This window comes from Rosa rugosa, chromosome 5, assembly GCF_958449725.1.
Source record: "Rosa rugosa chromosome 5, drRosRugo1.1, whole genome shotgun sequence".
Taxonomy (NCBI): domain Eukaryota; kingdom Viridiplantae; phylum Streptophyta; class Magnoliopsida; order Rosales; family Rosaceae; genus Rosa; species Rosa rugosa.
In genome coordinates this window covers 10,039,483-10,059,299 of record NC_084824.1, presented here as the reverse complement: position 1 = coordinate 10,059,299, position 19,817 = coordinate 10,039,483, and the positions used below count along the sequence as shown (strand labels likewise).

Here is a 19,817-nt window from a genome sequence, read left to right as displayed (position 1 = left end):
CTCGATAAATTTATCAAGAAAACAAGATGTAACTCAAGAAAATGAAAGGGTTAGGTGATTATTTATAGGAGAGTCGCTATATATATTATATCCTGATATTGGTCGATCCCTTTACATGAACTATTAATGAGCCTGTAGATAATTAAAATCCATTTATTAAGCACAAACCAGGCAAAGACCACAAGAGCATGAGTAACCTAATTGCATTATGAGGTCTAAACTTCTCCAACCATCTTAATTAGTGCGTAAAAATAGTTTAATATTATCCATCACAAGAGTGTTCATCTACGAGACAGTTTTTAGGTGAACTCTCAATCATGGTTTCTTTTAATTGCATACATAGATATAGATCGACTTCAATATCTGGAACACTGAGGATGATGGGGGACAAAACAAGAGCGCATACTGGATTTACTGACAACTGCTTTCTGTAATATGGAAGTCCGAAAGGACATACTTCACTACACACCTTCATATTTTGCACTGTCCACAACGCATACTAATTTTGCTTAGTTCAGCACCGCACTTGGAGACACATAAGCTAAAAGCTCCACATCGCTCTCAAACTTAGTCATGACTTCCTCCTCCAAGCTAATATATGCCTCAATCCCACCACCCTCTTTGGTATCCATGAAGTTCACTAGGTTCTTGAACGTCAGTGCCGGCGACCCCACCCACGTAGGCCTCCCCCAACCAAAATCGTTATCGTACAGAGGAAACCTGCAATAACTACTGAAGCTAATTGTAACCTGCTCGCCTTTAGCAAAACTTTTAGCATAGGACTTGATGGAACTCAAATGCTCATCACCTTTCTGTAGTTTTCTTACGTACTCATTGTCGATCTTGCTTATCACTTCTCGTATACCATGATATGGTTCTCGGGAACTTATTTGTAACGGAGCTGTCATGGCTACTCGGTAAAGGTTCCCAAAAGAATGGTGCGGCAGTGGTGGGTCGAACCTTGGCCGCAAGTTCACAGCATGAACCACCCTGTAAAACTTGTCAGCTGATCCAATATCTTTGGTAGCCTCCACAAATCGGCTCAAGATGAAAGAAGATAAGGCCTCAACACGTGAAGGGCGTGTTAAGGCCTTATGTGCATGATCTTTTCTGAGCTCCTCTATGTTAGAGGCACTAAACACAAATCTTTTTGTGACTTTGTTTCTTGTGATACCAGTGCGCGCATCATATCCACTTAAATTCTTGGGAGGGAATAGTGTGGCGGAAATGAACTGTGGATGTGCTATTTTGGGTTCACCACGGGCAGTGGCGGCCCAAATTTTGCTGAACGTGAAGTATGATAACCCATCTGCGAGCTTGTGAGAAAGGCATTGAGCAATAGCAAAACCTCCACATTCAAAGATGTTGAGCTGGACGCCAAGGGCAGATTTGTTTGCCACATCGTCCAGCTCAAATGGCATGAGCTTGTTGAGTTCTCCGGGTATTGGATTGTCGAGAACATCTGAGAGTTTGCAGTTCACTTTAGCTTCAAGGTAGGGTATACCATTGTCGTTGCAATCCACGTATTGGTTGCCTTTGAGTCGTCCGGCTAGGGGGTAGAAAAGGGTTAAGACTTTGGCTAAGGAGGTCTTCAGGTGGTTGGATATTTCAGTGATGTTGGGTTGAGTTTTGGCATTGAATTCATAAAAGAGAAGCAAAGGGTTATAGACCGGGGGAGATATTTGATCAAGAAATGAGAACTGATAATGGCGAAGATGGTCAGGGGTTGGAGAACAAGGCGTGATAATCTGCTTGGAGATTACTTCAGCTTCAAACTTTATTATGCCCATCGATCTCTCCTAACTTACTCGATCGAGTGGTTGTGGCAAAATGATATATCGGATTGTTATTCGATTTTGTTTGGTTCAGTGGTGTTTAGATTGCTCCTACTTATACACATACGTAGCTAGCTAGGGATACAAAGTCAAATTACGTGTGATTGTTGCAATTGTGTGTGCTTATTGTGTAAAAACTAAAAACGGATCCTTCTTCACATATGGTAGCCTGATGAAGTTTGACTTTGCATGTGAATTATAAAAATTTTAAAAGTCAAAGTTTTATACTTCATAATTTCATATACAATCCTACAATAGATCATATAAGGGTACTGTTGTCATTCACAACGCGTGAAGCCATCAATGGCACATTTTTTCTGTAGTGTTTTTTTTTTTTTTTTTTTTTTTTGAAAAGTAGTGTTTTTTCTTTAATCGTTGAGAGATTTACAATATACCTAAACTCGGTTTGTTTAATTATGAGCCACTTACTTATAGTGTGCTATCCATCTAGCATGCACCAACAGCAAATTAAAAGGAGGGTGCGAACGTAACAGTGTACGTATGGAAAACGTGCGTGGTTGGATCCCTAGTGGCCTTTTCGTCACAGATGACAATCAACATGGCATTGTTGTCGAAACTCATAATAAAAGGCCGGTGGTAACGAAACTTTTAATTTTTCAAAGTTCGTTTACCAACAAGTTGAAATAGGAACTGGCCGCCGTCTCTTCTACCGGGGACATGGTCGGCCATATATAGCTGATTTCCCTGGATGACTAAATTAATTTTCTTCTTTGTTTTCTAGTTCCCACAGGGGTCGGTAGAAGTACTGGAACTCGATCTGGAAAATTTTTCTAGGGTGTTGGGCTGTAGTAGTGACTTATTGATCATGACGGGGGTATAAATCTAAACAGGGTTGTGAAAGCCATCTCCATCACTAGGACAAAGGTTCTCCAGTCCTCCCCCCCCCCCCGGGGCCCCAAAAATGCCAATTTGCATGGCTAACTTGTGGTCTACCATGTACCAAAAAGTTAATTCCTTTTGCTTGGACCCTAATGGATCGGCAGAATTCGCCTAAGGACGGAGAAACTATACAGAAGAAATGAATGATAAGTTAGGCAGTAAGCTATGCACAAAGCAAAACCCATGGGCAAGCAACAAAGGATGAACAAGAGACTTTTAAATACTATTTAGTATCCTGTGGTATCGGTCCAATATCGATTCAGTCCCTCAACTTTCAATTTCATCAAAAACACCCCTGTGATATCATATTCTCATCCAATAGGTCCCTCCGTCAGGATTCCGTCAATTTCAACCGTTAACTGCTGACGTGGCAATCCAATTCAGCAAAAGTGGGACCCACATGGAAGTCAAATACCGAAAATAACCCTGGCCAACCAGATATGGAAAAATAAAAAATAAACTCTCAATTTTGCAGTTGGGGAGACTCGAACCCACCCCCAAAGATATGCAAATCAAAGCCCCAACCGTCATACCACTTGGACGATAATGACACACTTCCAACACAATATATATCTGATAGCCAACCGGATATGGAAAAATCCAAAATAAGCATCATATTTTGCGGTTGGGGAGACTCGAATCCACCCCACCAGATTGGCAAATGAAATCCCCAACCACCGTACCACTTGCTCGGTAGTGATAAATCCCAAACAAAATAATATATATCTTTATACCCAATCGGATATACCAAAAATTTTAAATAAGCACAATATTTTGCGATGGGGGAGACTCGAACCCACCCCACCACGTGTGCAAATGAAGAGCCCAACCACCAGACCACTTGCATTTTTCTGGTATGCCTCAAACAAAATAATATATATATATATATATATCTTTTTCGAATTTTCGAAATCCGGTACTCTGATCTGTTATATATATATATATATATATATATATATATATATACATACATACATACACACACACACACACACACACACACACACACAGTCCGTCTCCGCTACGGACGTCCGTACCTTTTGTTTGGACCCAAAATGAGCATTTTGGCCTGACAAGGCGTGTTTTGGAAAAATTGAGCCAATGTCAGTGGCTCAAGGGATTATACTTCGCTGACCAGGTATGGTCAGCTTTGGCTGACCATATCCACTAACTGGATGACATGTGTCCTTCTAAGCCAATTAAGCCTTCCTCACGCGCTCGATCTCGTCGCGATGTTGAGCCGCGCGACGTCAAACCCGTTTGTGGCGCTGTGCTTCAAAATCCGTTCTCCCGGGTGACGGCATCGACCTCAATGGAGGTGGAGGAACCGTAGTCCTGCTGCGAAGCAGGGAATAGTACTCTGAAGGAGGATTTGCCGTTTCCGGAGACAAGTATGGAGGGATCTCGATCCGTGGCGTAGGCTTTGATTGAGAGGGTGGGGAAGGCGGTGGTGGTGACTTGAAACCGACGATGGGGAGTGGAGAAGGGGTTGAGGAGGAGGAATGAGATTGAGGATGGTCAAGTTGGTCGCCGATAGAGACAGGAGAAGAGGGAGACGGAGTACAGGAAGAGGAAGGAGGAGAACAGAAAGAGAGGCAAAAAAAAAGAGACACGTGTTGGATCGAGAGTGTGACACGCAGGGGTTGGTTAGGAAGGGCTGACCAGGGCTGGTCAGCCAAGTATTGTCCTGGCTCAAGCTATATATTGTCGACAAGTTTGAAATATATTATTTAGAGGCTAAATAAAGCTTACCTGCATAATTATGGAAAGAAAAGGAAATGATGGAAGCATGGAAATGAAAAGTCAACTTTAGCATATTTTCCTACTTCGGTTAGGAGAAACCGAGCTAAACAAGGAAGGCAGGGTGGCAGACTAACCAACCGAAATCCAAATGAGCTAAAACTTTCCAGATTAATTCTAGACATCCCATGGATCATTTCTTATGAAAAGTTCCAGAGCTAGTTTTGAGTGGAAAGCCTTCCAACAATCAATCCAATTTTCTACAGAAGCAAAACTGGAAAACTAGACCTGTAAGGAGTCCAGCAGCGTTTCCGGCCCAACCACATGGAATTAAGCTCTGAAATTTCACCACAATGATCTACACTCATTATGGATAATTTGATATGAAGAAGTCGAAGGCCCATTCTGATTTCTTGGTGGAGATATAACTGAAGGAATAAAGGAGCAGAAAGTGACTCAAACCTAACAAATTCCATTAGTGTTTAAGTACTCAAACCTAACAAATTCCATTAGTGTTTAAGTGCTTAAACCTAACAATTCCATTAGTATTTAAGTGCTCAAAACTAACCCATCATGATTTTTTTAAGGCCAACCACTATGGCTTGGTAGCCTATATATAGAGGCTACAACAAGTAACAATTCACAACACAATTCAACAACAATCTCTAAGATTATCCAAGCCTCACTAGAGCAACCCCTCTCTAAGAGCAACTCCTCTCCTTCTCTTACCGGTGATCACACTCCAGTCCTAGTCTTCTCAAGAGCCGACTGTCAGTGCCACCAAACCCTCTGTCAACGTGCTTCGGTCCTAGTCTCCTTGGGAGCCGACTGTAGTACCGCGACCACAACGGTTACGGAACCAGCTAAGCAAGGGTAACGCCCTCGCAAACCAGCTAAGCTAAAGTCACGCTTTGGCAAGTTCTCTCTACTTCCCGGTGATTTCGCTCTGCTTAACCTACAACGTTGAGTATCAACTTGGTGACACAAGACAAAGTCCTCACCACGAGGCACAAAAGACCCCCATGACAAGGTTAGTGCTCTCCTTGTCTACAGTCGCTCAAAAGAAGTCAGGTCAAGGGACACCCCCAACGACCGCACCCGAACGGTGCTGGCACGCCCGCGCAGAAAAGAGACTGTTGACCAGCTGCAACAAAACTGGAGCCAAACACCTTTTTTTAGGTACGGATTTCTAGTTTTTCCCACTTTCCGATCACACATTCACATCTTAACCGTTCAGTTTTGAGGTCCTAATGTATAGATCATCTCTGCAAAATTTCAGCCAAAATGATGATCGTTAAGGCATTCAAAACTGCAATTTACAACAATGAACACGAACGGTTCCGATTCATTCGTGTAAATTGCAGTTTTGGATGCCTTAACGATCATCAATTTGGCTGAAAATTTACAGAAGTGATCTATACATTAGGACCTAAAAACTGAACGGTAAGATGTGAATGTGTGATCGAAAAGTGGGAAAAAACTGGAAATCCGTTCCTAAGCTTAGGAACGGACACTCCGTGTCCGTTCCTGAGCAAAGTTCTATATATATATATTTTGTCCATAGCGAAGCTTCGCTTTGAAATTAAAGTGCGCATTTAGAGTTTATGGTCACTTTTCGGTCGCATATCCACATCTCAACCGTTTAATTTTTAAGTAATAATATATAGATCATCTCTGCAAATTTTCAGCCAAATTAATGGTTGTTAAGGTATCTAACTCGCTTAAACCAATGGACGAACTGAATCTGTCCAACCTGAACCGTACTAGTTTTAAGGCAGTTATCAATTCCTTAACGATCATCAATTTGGCTGAAAATTTGCAGAGATGATGTATACATTAGTACCTAGAAACTGAACGGTTCAGATGTGAATATGTAACTGAAAAGTGACCCTAAACTCTAAATACGCACTTTAATTTCAAAGCGAAGCTTCGCTTTAGATAGGATATATATATATATATATATATATATATATATATATATATATATATAGACACACACACACATACATACATACATGGTGAAGTATTCTTTAATATAATTAGAAGAGGTCGACTATATATACACACACACACAGACATACATACATACATGGTGAAGTATTCTTTAATATAATTAGAAGAGGTCGACAAAAGATCATAATGCTTATATGATCGATTCAACCAATATAACAACTTGGCATTATTATGATTCTCAACCTAATTACAGTAAAATTTTGATAAATTAATAAAGTTGGAACCACGAAAAATTATTAAATTAGCATAATTATTATTTAATTGATAAATTAATAATTAATCAATAGATAAACCCAATTTGTGGGTTTAAAAGTCACCACACGCATGAGACTTATCCTCTTTTTAATACTAATTTTCTAATTTCTTGATTTTGAGAAATAGCAAAGAAAAAAAAAAGTCAAGATTTTTTGAGTTTCATCATTTCAACAATTGATTAAAAATCATGATTTTGAGATTGGAAGATTTTGATAAGAACGATTTTGGCCAATAAAACGTATGCTGTAGTCCACAGTTTTCTCTAAGAAATCATGGGTTCTGACCAAAAAAGAATAAATTTAGAGATAGTCCTAGAATTGGGACATCATTCCAGAGTGAAAACCACAATTTTCCGTCTGCTCAGCTTCTTTCACGAATTCACGGACATTTCTATTTACCTCACTTATGTTGGCATGCCCGTTAACCTCATTTGCATGAGTACGGAGAAACATGAAATCAAAGTTCTTTTAGTAAAATAGATAATAAAAAAATGTCAAATAAAAGAAGAGCAAACCTTCTAAGAGTAGGTACAACTGTATTGCCAAATGACCCTTAAAATGCTTAATTGGGGAATTATATGCAGTACACAAACAGAATATATAGCCTTTTTTGACTTAATCCTATCCCTTTTCTTTAGTTACATTTTTACTTTTTCCTTCTGTTGATAAACAAATTTATTCAATCCCAAGTTCCCAACTAAATAACAATTAATTCAATACAAGAAAAGTAAAATCTAAGCACAATATCCATTATCAGTGGACCAGCCAGCACTAAACTTTAGCATCTCTGGCCGGATAAGTGAGTGCGCGTAACTGCTCATCCTCTTGAAACTTAGCCATGTCTTCTTCCTTCAAATTAACCCACGCTTCGATCCCACCACCGGACCCAGAATCCATGAAACAAACCAGATTCTTGAACGTGAGGCTAGCAGAGCCGACCCATATCGGTTTCCCCCACCCGAAGTCAGTCTCATACAATGGAAACCTACAGAGACTGGTGAAGCTAAATGACACCACTTCACCTTTCAGAAACTCCTCCGCTCGCTGCTTCAAATAATTCACATGCGCGGTGCCTTCTAGAATCTTCCTCATGTACTCCCCGTCGACGGTCTTTATAGCATCTCTCATTTGTCCCACAAACCCATAACAATCCTCCTCGCCCTCCTCAAACGACGTCGTCGCAGTCGCGAACCGGCTCACGTTTCCGAAATGACTCTCCGGAAGCGCCGGGTCCATTCTGGTTCGTAGGTTGACTGCGTGGAGAACTTTGTAAACTGTGTCCGAGTTGGGCTTTCCTTGCGTGGAAGCCAAGAAACGGCTCCATACAAAAGCTGACAGGGCCTCGATACGAGTCGGGCGTCTGTCAGTTGCAGATGTCGTGTATTTTGTTCGGAGAGAAGCGACGGTGGAGGCGCTGAAGACGAATCGTTTAGTAACGATTTTGTCTCTTGCGATTCCAGTCCCTGGTTTGAACCCGGATATGGATCTCGGCGGGAAGAACGTAGCCAAGTCAAAAGTGGGAGCTGTGTAATCACAATTATCACCTCGGGAAATGGAAGCCCAAGAGTTGAGAAACATGACTAGTGACAAGGCGTCGGCGATTTTGTGCGAAATGCACACTCCGATAGCCATGCCTCCACAGTCAAAGATGTTGGCTTGGACTGCAAGAACAAAGTCGACAACACATTCCAACTCACATGGGAGTAGCTTGTTGAGTTGGTTTGGGTCCGGTTGGGATACAACATCTGAAAGTAGGCAGTTGACTCGTGCTTCGACGAAAGGAGTACCTTCATCGTTACAGTCGACAAAGGCGTTGTCGATGATCCGTCCGGCTAGCGGATAGAACTGCGTCAAAGTCTCGGATAGGGACTGCTTAACCCGGCTAGCAGACAAAGCGTTTTCGTCATTACCGTGACCATAATTAGTAGCAGGGTAGAATAGGAGCATGGGCATGAAAATGGGAGGGGCGACTTGATCGAGAAATGAAAGCTCATGTTTGCGAAGGTGGTTTGGGGTTGAAGAAGAAGGCTTGATGCAATCCCTCTCAATCACCTCAACCTTCATCTTGATCAAACTATAAAAGAACAATGATCAATAAGTAATTGGGTATGTGGAGGAGTTGTGTTAGCTTAGCTAGAACAAAGATATGGTTTTGTGTGCATATTGCATGGCTATGCAATCATTATATATAGGGGCTGGGGCGGCTGTCCGTTTACTAGTTAACGCGGTTACATATGCAATATGGACGTTTACTTCTTCTACATGATTAACTAGGAAAGTCGTTAGGCCGGAATGAAGCTTAATGGATACTTATCACCCGAGACAAGATAAAGGTGGTAGGTTTCTGCTTTGTCATCTTGTTCTTGTCTTCTTGAGGAGGAGACTTAATTTAGTTATTGACATTCAAAGTCGTTTGGATGCGGATTTTGGGGACTATATAGGATGTTAATTAAATGCACTTGTAGCCTAGCTAAATGGGTTTGACTGGGCGCCATAAGTATTTGAATATGTCAAAAAAGGAAATGTGAATATGCAACGAGGTTGGAAGACGAATAAGATTCGAAATTAGATAGTACGTACGGAACGGGATTGAGTGCTTGATCACCCAACTTAAAGCATAGGGTTATGTCGCTGGTTTAAGATTAGAAAGGTTGCTTATATCCTCTATACTATGAGGCCCTCGACAAAAGAATGTATGTATTTACAGATTATCACTTTGGAATAATAACGATAGGAATTATTTAATCTTTAGTTTTGTTACAAAAAAGAAAAAACAACCAAATAGTTATTGTTCATTTGATTGCAATCGTTTTCGATTAAGTTTTATTTGAAATATATTCTTTTTCTGCACTCTTTAATTGACCAAACATTTTTTGTTTAGCTGATTTTTTTGACAATATGATCAGATCATTAATTATCTTAATAATGGTGTAGAACTGTAGATTAGGCCGGCTTCTTTGCTTGTTTTGTGTGCTTTATAGAGCAACTCCAACAAATTCCCTATATTTTGATTTTTCTCTACTTTAGGAAAAAAATAAGCCTCTTTTGCTCCAACAGATTTCCTATAACTATCCCTATTTTAGGGAAAGTGAGGAAAAAGAAAATCAAATTCCCTATATTTACAGCAAACTCTAAAATTTTAAGGAAGAATATAGATATTTTAGAGATTGTTGTAAAATAGGCAATCTGTTAGAGTTGGAGAAAAAAAAGAGGCTAAAACTTTGACTTTTGCTTCCTTATAATACAGAAATTATAGGGAAGCTGTTGGAGTTGCTCTTATAGAAATAAAAAATTATCACAACGGTTATTATTATTATTATTATTTTTTCACTTGGATGATAAAAGCGATTATCCAAGCGTTTTTTTAGCTTCTTTCTTTTATGCTGTAAAAACCAGAAACTACCCACATGCTATGCATGCAGAGAAATCATTATTTCTTTCTTTGAAAAATTAGTTATTAATTGTAGAGAGACTAGTAAGTAGTCTTTTAGAGAGAGTAAAATCTGATCTAACCGTCGTTTGTTAGGGTTTTCTTGTGGAATTGCCTTCGACAAAAACTACCAAATCTCACGCCTCGATGGCCTCCTCCACGGCTAGCCTTACGGCAGCCCTTCCTCATGCTGATTCTGCACGAGTTTTTCTTGGATCGGCGGGGCTAGAAGCTCTACAAAACGATCACTGGTACATGGTGGGTGTTTGGCTCCAAAACCAGTTGACTTGCAAACTGTCTCTTTTGAGCGTGTGCGCAGGCGTGCCAGCACCGTGGGGTGCAGTCGTCGGGGTAGTCCCTTGACCTGACTTCTTCTTCAAGCGTTGTGGACGAGGAGAGCACCAACCTCGCCACAAAGTTCTTCTCTAGCCTTCCGGGAAAGGACTTTCTGCCTTACGGATAAGGACTTTGGGTGTGATCTCTTCGCGTCACTGAATCGATACTTAGTATTGTAGACTGAGCAGAGCAATCACTGGGAAGTTTGGAGAAAGCACGGGTTGCGCTAAAGCGTGACTTTAGCTTCGCTGGGTTGCGAGGGCGTTACCCTTGCTTCGCTGGTAGTAACGGTGGCGTTTGCGCTTGCAGTCGGCTCCTGGGGAGACTAGGACTGGAAGTACGGTCGCCGGGTTTGATCTGGTGATGCTGACAGTCGGCTCTTGGAAAGACTAGGACTGACGTGCGGTCACCGGGTTTCAACGAGGTTGAAGGTTTGCACCGGGGAGGCTTTGTAATCGCTAGGATTGATTGATATGAGAGAGGTCCCTAATTCGTCCTTGAAACCTGGTATATATACCTAGGGTTTCGACTGCTCCTTGCCACAGAAGGATTATTGGTTGAAGTTTCCTATTCAATCCTCGCTACCCGACTCCAATAAGGTTTCGTTTTCCTTATGGATCACGGAATGGGTGAAACTGTAACCCAAACCCGAATAGGCTTATTTTTGGGCCGCAGGTATCGGCCCGCTGTGCTGAATCCACTAAAGGATCTTGCCAAAATTACTTTTGGGCTCAAACATTGCCCCCCAGGCCCCGATATCAGACCCACTAAGATGTAACTGATAGAAGGGGGTTAAAACGACATGCCTGGTGATCGAAACGATGTCATTAATGAAGGTAGCGTCTATTCGCTTGGCAAAACGTCTTTTCGTCGCATCGTTTCCCTCACAAAATCTTTTATTTAAATACCGCAGCCAAATAGAGACCTGTCACATCAGAAACCCTTCCAGTCTCCTAAACCCAGAAATCTCTCGCTCCATACCCGCTTTACAGAAACCCAGAAATGGCTCCCCCAAAGAAGGTGATTATCGATCAGGAAGAAGAGCTCACTGAGAATGTCGCTCGCACTTGGGGAGCCAACATCGGTGGCCGTTGTCATATCCATACCTCTGTCCAGAGGCCTCTGCTTCTCAGGCTTTCAGATCATCACGCCGGACTGGGTCCGACACCGCGAGACTCCATTCCTGCTAACGCTCTCACTCTCTATAGCCTGCCCATTCGTAGACCCACTCAAGTCCTCCGGAGGACCCCTGCGGATTTCAGCAGTTGGGGTGCGCAGAATCATAGAGCAAAAATAGGGCACTGGCCATCCAAAATTAGCGAAGATGAGCTCTCCTGGTATCATGAAGTAAGAGCACGAGATTTGGCTCGCTGGAACGAGGCAGGTATTACCCACACTATTGATTTATGCTTTCGCCTTCCTCGCGGTGGAAATCGCTCACCACTCGCTGCCTTCCTTTGCTTCTGGCATACTGCTACCAATACCTTCGATTTCCGATTTGGTCAAATGAGTATAACCTTGTTGGACATCCTCACCATTACTGGATTGCCCATCGATGGCGAGCCCTATTTGCATGGCCAATTCGATTCTGACACCTTCGCATCAACCATGGACCAAACTGGTCGCAGCGCTCATAGCGACTCTTACCCGCGGTGGTTGACTTTCTATCGCAAAGAGCGCAATGCTATTGGTGGCATTGCTTTTCTGGAGTATTGGCTCTGTAAATTCATATTCTGTACTTCCTCCTGTAAGCCCACTGGTGCTTGGACTTTTCTAGCGACAGCCCTCTACAATGGCCGCCGCGTGGGATTAGGACAACCAGTGTTGGGTGCCCTCTACCGTACTCTATATCAAGCCACTATGCATCCTTTTGAGACCAGCATTTCTGGCCCTTTTTGGATCCTTGATTTCTGGATTCAAACTTATTTTTCATTCTTCCGCCGCGACGATATTCCACTACTACCACCGACTAATGCCCTTCTTGGTCATTGGTTTTGTCGCGATGCGAGGTACACATCTCCCCCCTATTCTGAATGCTTCTCATACTTGTATCTCCTGCACGAAATGCCATACTGTGATTTAATACTCAGTAGGAGATACCCTGCTCCTCTTCAAAACGGATTTCTTCCTGGGGCTCCCAACTATAATGATCGCGCGCGCTTGGCTTTTCGCCGCGCGATCTCTTGTTCAGACATTAGGCTCGCTGTTGATGAACTCAGTTATGAGCTCTATGCCCCCAACCATTTTGCCCGCCAGTTTGGTCTTATTCAGCTGGTGCCTTTTCCCCTCTATGATGCCTGGAATTTTTATACCTCTTGGCGACGAATTGGTCCCTCTGATGGGGCTCCGCCAGAGCAAAGCATGCTCACATTGGTTGACCTCCCAAACTGGGCTAATAATATCGTCCCCGTGGATGGGACCGCTGAAGATTATGATCAATGGTGGAAAGAAGTTTATGTTAACTGCTGGAGGCAAAGGGACGACGAACTCTTCGCGGTCATCTTCGAAGACTTGAGGTATCCTTATGATGCTGACACTGAAGCACTCGCTCGCTTTCATGAAGATGAAGAAAGACCTCCACCACCCGAACCGGCTCCGCGACCCGCGCGAGCCCCGTGCTTGGTTCAAGCTGGTATTGTTATTCGCGAGCAACCTCCAGAGGTACTTGCCTTGATATGTTCCTTTGTTTCACCTCCACCTCTGTCCCCTAACTCGAAATTTATAGCAGGGACGCGCACCACCTTCAACCAGTCGCGCAGTGGGTGTTCCTCCGGCCACCGGTCCAGCTGCTAAACAAAAAGCAGTACTGATCAGGCCTGAAGTAGAGGACACTTCCTCTGACGATGACAATCCTCAGACTGTAAGGATTCTCGCTTTAGAACCTTCTTTATTTTAGCAGCCTTCTCGACGTCTAATTGACTTTGTTTAAATCTTGACAGATTGCCGCTGCTCTGGCACGCAAACGCAGTCGCACTGAGCTCAGAATTGATCCATGGGCAGAAGACGAACCAGCCGCTGATCGACTGGTAATGCCTCTTCTCCCGGAAACATTGATGCCTTGTCTTGTTATGTATGGGTCATAACGTTTCTCTGCTTCAGGTTCGTCGCAGGCTTTCAAGGCCAATTGGGGAAGGATCCTCTGCTGCCAGCGAGGGTGTATCTGGTACAAACGCCCAAGAGACCGATGGTGGCCCTTCCACTGCGATCAATGCGGCAAACCAAATGTAGTTGGTTGTAATTTCAGAACCAGTTATAGTTGACGGTCCGCCTGAGGTTGAAAACAGGATGTCTCTCCTTCCTACCTTCCGCGAGGAGCCCATTCCCCTTTTGGCATCGACGGTGCCTGACCTGGATCCAATCCTTGGTGAAGCTGCTCTAGCGCCAATGGTAGATTTCCGCGGGCCAGCAGTTAAAGAGGTAACTCTCTTAATCAAAAATATTCATCTTTTACCTTTGGCTTGGTTATTCTGAAAGTACATCTTTTCTTTTTTAGGGTCCAAACGCGGAAGTAGCAGCAGAAGAAATAGCGAACGAGGATCCTGCTGAACCTGTTCCTAATGTGGTTGGCCAAGAACCTGCTCCCCATGCCCCCCAAGTCATTGAAGTTGGGGAACCTGAAGAACTTCATGAACCAGTGCCTGAAGCTATACCTGTCGCGGAGCCTCCTGAGGCCCCTGGCGCTGAGCCCCCTACTCCATCCACTTTAGAACGTTTAGCTCGCGTGCTCGAAGTGACCCCACCTGGGGTTGTAGATGAAGCCAGAGAAGGTCTTCGTCGCCTCTTGGGTCCCGATATACTGATTCCTGGTGCGCCCGCGAGAGTTTTGGAGTATCTGAGGGTGCTTCTTCGCGAGAGCGCTGTCACTGAAGAACAATTCCAAGAGGTTGATGGACTGCTGCAAGATCTCCCACAAGGGCTTAACGAGAGGGCAGTCGCTAACGCGCAGGCTAGACAGACTGAAACACACTACCAAGCTCTTACTCATCAAACTGACAATGCTCGCGGTTTCCTGGGTGATCACGCTGATCTCATCAGGGATCTGACACTTGAGAGGAACCACCTGAGATCCCAGATTCTTTCTTTTCAAGCCCGCTTGATAGAGGTCATTGCTATGCTTGCCCACGCGGAGCCTCAATTGGAACAACCCCTCGCTGCCTTCGAGACGCTGTCCGAAGAACTGGCCCAAGCCCGTGTGGCAGCCCAACAAGCTGCTCAAGCTGCTGCGGATGCTAACTTTCGACTGGACGAGCTCTTTCTCCGCTTGACCCGAGCAGGCCGGAGACTTTTAGGCCCCTAGTTATTCCATTACTGGGCCCATATTTGTATGAACAATATTATTATTAATATCTAAAATATTTAGCCCAACTTGCTTGGCCCAAATACATGTTCAGATTTTCTGGCAGTTTAGCGTTATTGCTGTTGAAACTGTTTGAAAAGATATTCTCGAAACAAAGCGGTTATCTCCTTGAAAATTGCCCCGCTTCCCACGCGCTTTCAATCATCTTCATTTCCGAGATCTTTGCATTCAATTCCATCGATACTCTTATTGATGGCGTTGAACGTACTTCAACTGCCCCTCTTAGAGTCGAGACCACTGAAACTGGTCCTATAAATACCTGTGCTTGTGAGAAGAAAAACTTAAGCGAATATGGCTTTCCCAGTAATAGTGTCACAAACCTTACTTCTCTTTCTTCTGTTTCTGAAATCTTCTCCTCACGATCTCCTCACGATCTCAATACCTGGGTAGGTCTCATGGCCTAATCTCAGGTCCATCCGCATGTCTTTGGTCTCTGGAAATCCGGATAGGAATCTCCGGTTTCAGTTAGGCTGAAGAACACGCGGCGCTCCTAACGCGGCGGAAAGAGATTCTGAGTGATCCCTCTCCTCAGATTTCTCGCGTGGAGCAGGCGGGAGAAGAGCGGGCGGCCACTCGAGGCCGAGCGTTCTTCTTTTGCAGCCTACCTCTAGGGACAGACTGTCTGACTTATGTTTTTCCCCTAGAGGTAGATGTGGTTGTGAGTTGCGCACTCCTGCAGACCATCTCCATCCCGGAGGGTAATGGATTACTTCCTTCCCTCCATCTTCAGTACAAATGAGAGCAGCTGCAACTCAGATCAGATAAGACATGTGGGTGAAGAGAGGGAGAGGAAGAGTACTCTTGATCATAGCACCGCCCCCTTGTCGCCGCAAGACTCAAGACTTCAGCAACTCTTATGATTTGTGGGCCACTTTTGGCCTTGTAACCTGCAAAATGTAATAGTTTCGATTTGTACTGCTTCTGGCCGCAAAGCCACTTTATGAATGAAAGTTTCCGAGTATTATTGCAATAGAAACTGTTATAAAATAAGGCCTCATGCATAGGCCATTACATATATATATATCTTAACACATCTTGTCAAGAAATTTGAAAATAAAATTGCTACAAAAAGTATTGCTACAATATACAGCCTCTGTGAAGGCCTGAATATATAGGATGTTGCCCCCCTAGGGTTCGTAGGTGAAGGGAAGACAGGATGCGAAGGCCACAAGAAAGGCCATGAGTAGGAATGGATGTTGGGAACTGACGAAGACTATGTTTGCCCCCCTGTCTGAGAAGGGGAATCTGGAGGGTCTTCGAACTCCCAAACACTAGGGTAATATTTCTTTAGGAATCGTCCGTTGATGGGGTTGCGATGGATGTCACCGTCCAAATCTTTGAGGTGAAAGGCCCCGCGCTCCAGAATGCGGTAAACAACAAAGGGTCCTTCCCATCGCGGGGTCCATTTACCGCGACCTGTCAACTTCTCACCAAAGGGAAGAATAGCCTTCCAAACAAGGTCACCTTCTTTGTAACTACGGCCATGCGTCGCTGTCGTACTGAACGAACACGGTGGAGTCGGACGGAGCTGTGCCACCTTTTGATGTCTGCTGCTTCTGTCTGGTGGTCTGCCCGCCCGACGAAGTAGCCTTTTCTTTGCTACCGCCAATAACCAACGCTTGTTCTTTATTTTTCTGTGGCGTAGCAGCAGCTGTTGTGGAAGGTGTAGTGGTGTTGCTGCTAACTTTCTCTCGCTGATTCGGCGGCACGTACTTGCCTGAACCAGACGGTTGGCCAAGGGAACCAAGGATAATGTTAGGACTTGAAGGTTTGCTCCGGGGAGGCTTTGTAATCGCTAGGACTGGAAGTACGGTCGCCGGGTTTGATCTTGTCCCACTGGGCGTGCCAAAATCTTTGGCTCCAAAACCAGTTGGCTTGCAAACTGTCTCTTTTGAGCGTGTGCGCAGGCGTGCCAGCACCGTGGGGTGCAGTCATCGGGGTAGTCCCTTGACCTGACTTCTTCTTCAAGCGTTGTGGACGAGGAGAGCACCAACCTCACCACAAAGTTCTTCTCTAGCCTTCCGGGAAAGGACTTTCTGCCTTACGGATAAGGACTTTGGGTGTGATCTCTTCGCGTCACCGAATTGATACTTAGTATTGTAGACTGAGCAGAGCAATCACTGGGAAGTTTGGAGAAAGCACGGGTTGCGCTAAAGCGTGACTTTAGCTTCGCTGGGTTGCGAGGGCGTTACCCTTGCTTCGCTGGTAGTAACGGTGGCATTTGCGCTCGCAGTCGGCTCCTGGGGAGACTAGGACTGGAAGTACGGTCGCCGGGTTTGATCTGGTGATGCTGACAGTCGGCTCTTGGAAAGACTAGGACTGACGTGCGGTCACCGGGTTTCAACGAGGTTGAAGGTTTGCTCCGAGGAGGCTTTGTAATCGCTAGGATTGATTGATATGAGAGAGGTCCCTAATTCGTCCTTGAAACCTGGTATATATACCTAGGGTTTCGACTGCTCCTTTCCACAGAAGGATTATTGGTTGAAGTTTCCTATTCAATCCTCGCTACCCGACTCCAATAAGGTTTCGTTTTCCTTATGGATCACAGAATGGGTGAAGCTGTAACCCAAACCCGAATAGGCTTATTTTTGGGCCGCAGGTATCGACCCGCTGTGCTGAATCCACTAAAGGATCTTGCCAAAATTACTTTTGGGCTCAAACAGTGGGGAGACTCTTTGGACCCAAAGCCAAATTTCCCGATTTCAAAGGTACAATTCCAAACATCTGGAGGATCAAATCTAGTTTGACTATCCAGGATGTGGGAGATCGCTTTGTGTTCCAATTCGAACGTGAAGCAAAGCGGAATAGGATCTTGCATGGTGGGCCGTGGATCTATAGGAATATCATGCTCGTACTCGGAGAATTTGATGGAATGGGATCAGTGTCGGAGGTCCCTTTGAATTTCTTGGAGACCTGGGTTGCGATTAAGGGGCTGCCTTTAATCCTACCCAATAAAATGGCCTTGCATCTGGTAGGTTCTACGATTAGACATGTACTTCGTTTCGATTAGACTGCACTTCATAGGAAGGAGGAGGAACCGCGGATCAGACTTATATTTGATGTGCGAAGTCGAGTCCGTTTCTGGAAATTGTTTGAGTTCACTACGGTGGTGGAACCTGAATTGCATTATGAAAATATCAAGGGTTGCTGCATAAATTGTGGTCTTTTTAAACATGATGCATTAGGTTGCGATTACTTATCGGTGAAGGAGAAAGGAGAAAGAAGAAATCCTAGCAAAGCCGCAGCCAAAACCACCGGCAGCAGCTTTGGCTGGACTGACCTTGGCTTCGAGTTCGCAAATCAGTAACCCTAGAGAGGAGGTAGGGGAAGCGGATCAGGTTGAAAAGAATAATCGTTCTCTGGTGCAGATTGGAATGGCGTCTGTTACTCCCATTGGCAGCACTACTGCTGATGCAAACAATCTGTAGCCCAAGAATGTAGATACTTAACCTGCCCCGAGTCAAGTTTTTGCCGGTCTTGACATGATTGCATTTTTGAAAAACTGGATGAGTCTAGTTATGCCAAAACAGGTTAGTGAGGTTACTTCTGGGAGTGAGTTGCCATTAATGGTGATCCCATCACTGAGAATTGTAAGAGGTGATGAAAGCATGGGCATGGAAATATCTAACGTGCGCCCTCCTATAATAGGGTACAAAAGAAAAGGGGTGGCCAACCTTGGGTGCTCTGGGAAGCGTTATTTGGCTCTATATGAACCTGTGCTTCAAGTGGATGATGGTATACAGTTGGTCCTTCAACAGAAGAATGACAAACTGGTGGTCTCTCCAAGGAAGAAGAAAGTGGGGCGTCCAAAGGGAAGTAAGAACAAAATGAAATGCGCTCGAGTTCTTGAGAAAGATGTACAGGTCAAGAAGATATACCAAGATATGGAAACCCCATGCGGCTTTAGAGAAAGATAATCCTGAGCCAAAAGGGATGGAAGATGGAGATGCAACTGAGCACGTGAAATTGCATCAGATTGCAGATTTGGATATGGAGGATGCACTGGTATCTTCATCTAAAAGTGTTTGTTAGTTTTTCTTTTGGTCGCAAAAACCGGTACTCGGTTGGTTCCTTTATTTAATTTCTTTTGGGTACTTAGGTTTTTGTTAGAATAATGATGCGTGGACTTCCTAAAAGGTGGGTGTACTCTGGGTTTATGGTGTTCTATTCGTAGAATAGGATGATTGTATATCCTAAAGAACAGCTCTTTCTGTCGACCTCATAGGGGTGTGTCGTTTAGTACATCTTACTGAATTATAAAATCGGATTGACCTCTTGGATTCAACCAAAAAAAAATTGTAGAGAGAGTCAAAAAGTTAGTTACTGCAGAGAGACTCAAAGAGTTAATTACTGCAAAGAGAGTGGAGAAGTCTTTTATAACAAATAAAGAGTAGTAAAGTAGAAGAGAAAAATGACATTCTGACTAATTTAGTAATTTTTATTTATATATCTATTTTGTTTAACACTGTATTACGTTTAATTTATTAAATTTTTCTAAACTAAAAAGGACATTATAGCAAATGTTTTACAAAGTGGAGAATAATATAGATTTTTGTTTAGCATTTTTTTTCTTTATTTGTTTACTTATGTCACAAGACTAAATTAAAGTGAACATAGCTGTTGGAGGGACCGGGGTTGGAGAATTTAGCTAGAGACTTGTTGTTGGATTTGGCTACTACTCAATCCAAGGAACAGTTTGCTAAGACTCTGGTAGTATTATGGTCAATCTGGAAGAATCAAAATTCTCAGCTATGGGAGAATAAGCAGCAGCGGCCAAGTGAGGCGGCGCTACTGAGTTTGGGCTGGCTGCAAGAGTTTCATAAAGCTAGTGGAATGGAGAGGCAGCGTAGAAATGGGCAGTCACACTGGTGGTCCGAACCGGCGCCGGGGTGGGTGAAATGCAACACTGATGGGGCGTATACAGCCTCCATGAGGGCAGCAGCGTTTGGGGT

The 19,817-nt window shown here is 43.9% G+C and overlaps 2 protein-coding genes across 2 annotated transcripts; both read right to left on the bottom strand.

Moving 5' to 3' along the window:
* Positions 1-189: 189 nt before the first annotated feature.
* LOC133710373 (stemmadenine O-acetyltransferase-like) lies at positions 190-1,855 on the bottom strand. The gene has a single exon (XM_062136430.1). It carries the CDS (start codon positions 1,788-1,790, stop codon positions 510-512), a length of 1,281 nt encoding a protein of 426 aa, XP_061992414.1. The 5' UTR covers positions 1,791-1,855; the 3' UTR covers positions 190-509.
* A 5,403-nt stretch (positions 1,856-7,258) lies between these two features.
* On the bottom strand, positions 7,259-8,916 carry LOC133709769 (stemmadenine O-acetyltransferase-like). The gene has a single exon (XM_062135635.1). It carries the CDS (start codon positions 8,804-8,806, stop codon positions 7,514-7,516), a length of 1,293 nt encoding a protein of 430 aa, XP_061991619.1. The 5' UTR covers positions 8,807-8,916; the 3' UTR covers positions 7,259-7,513.
* Positions 8,917-19,817: the final 10,901 nt, after the last annotated feature.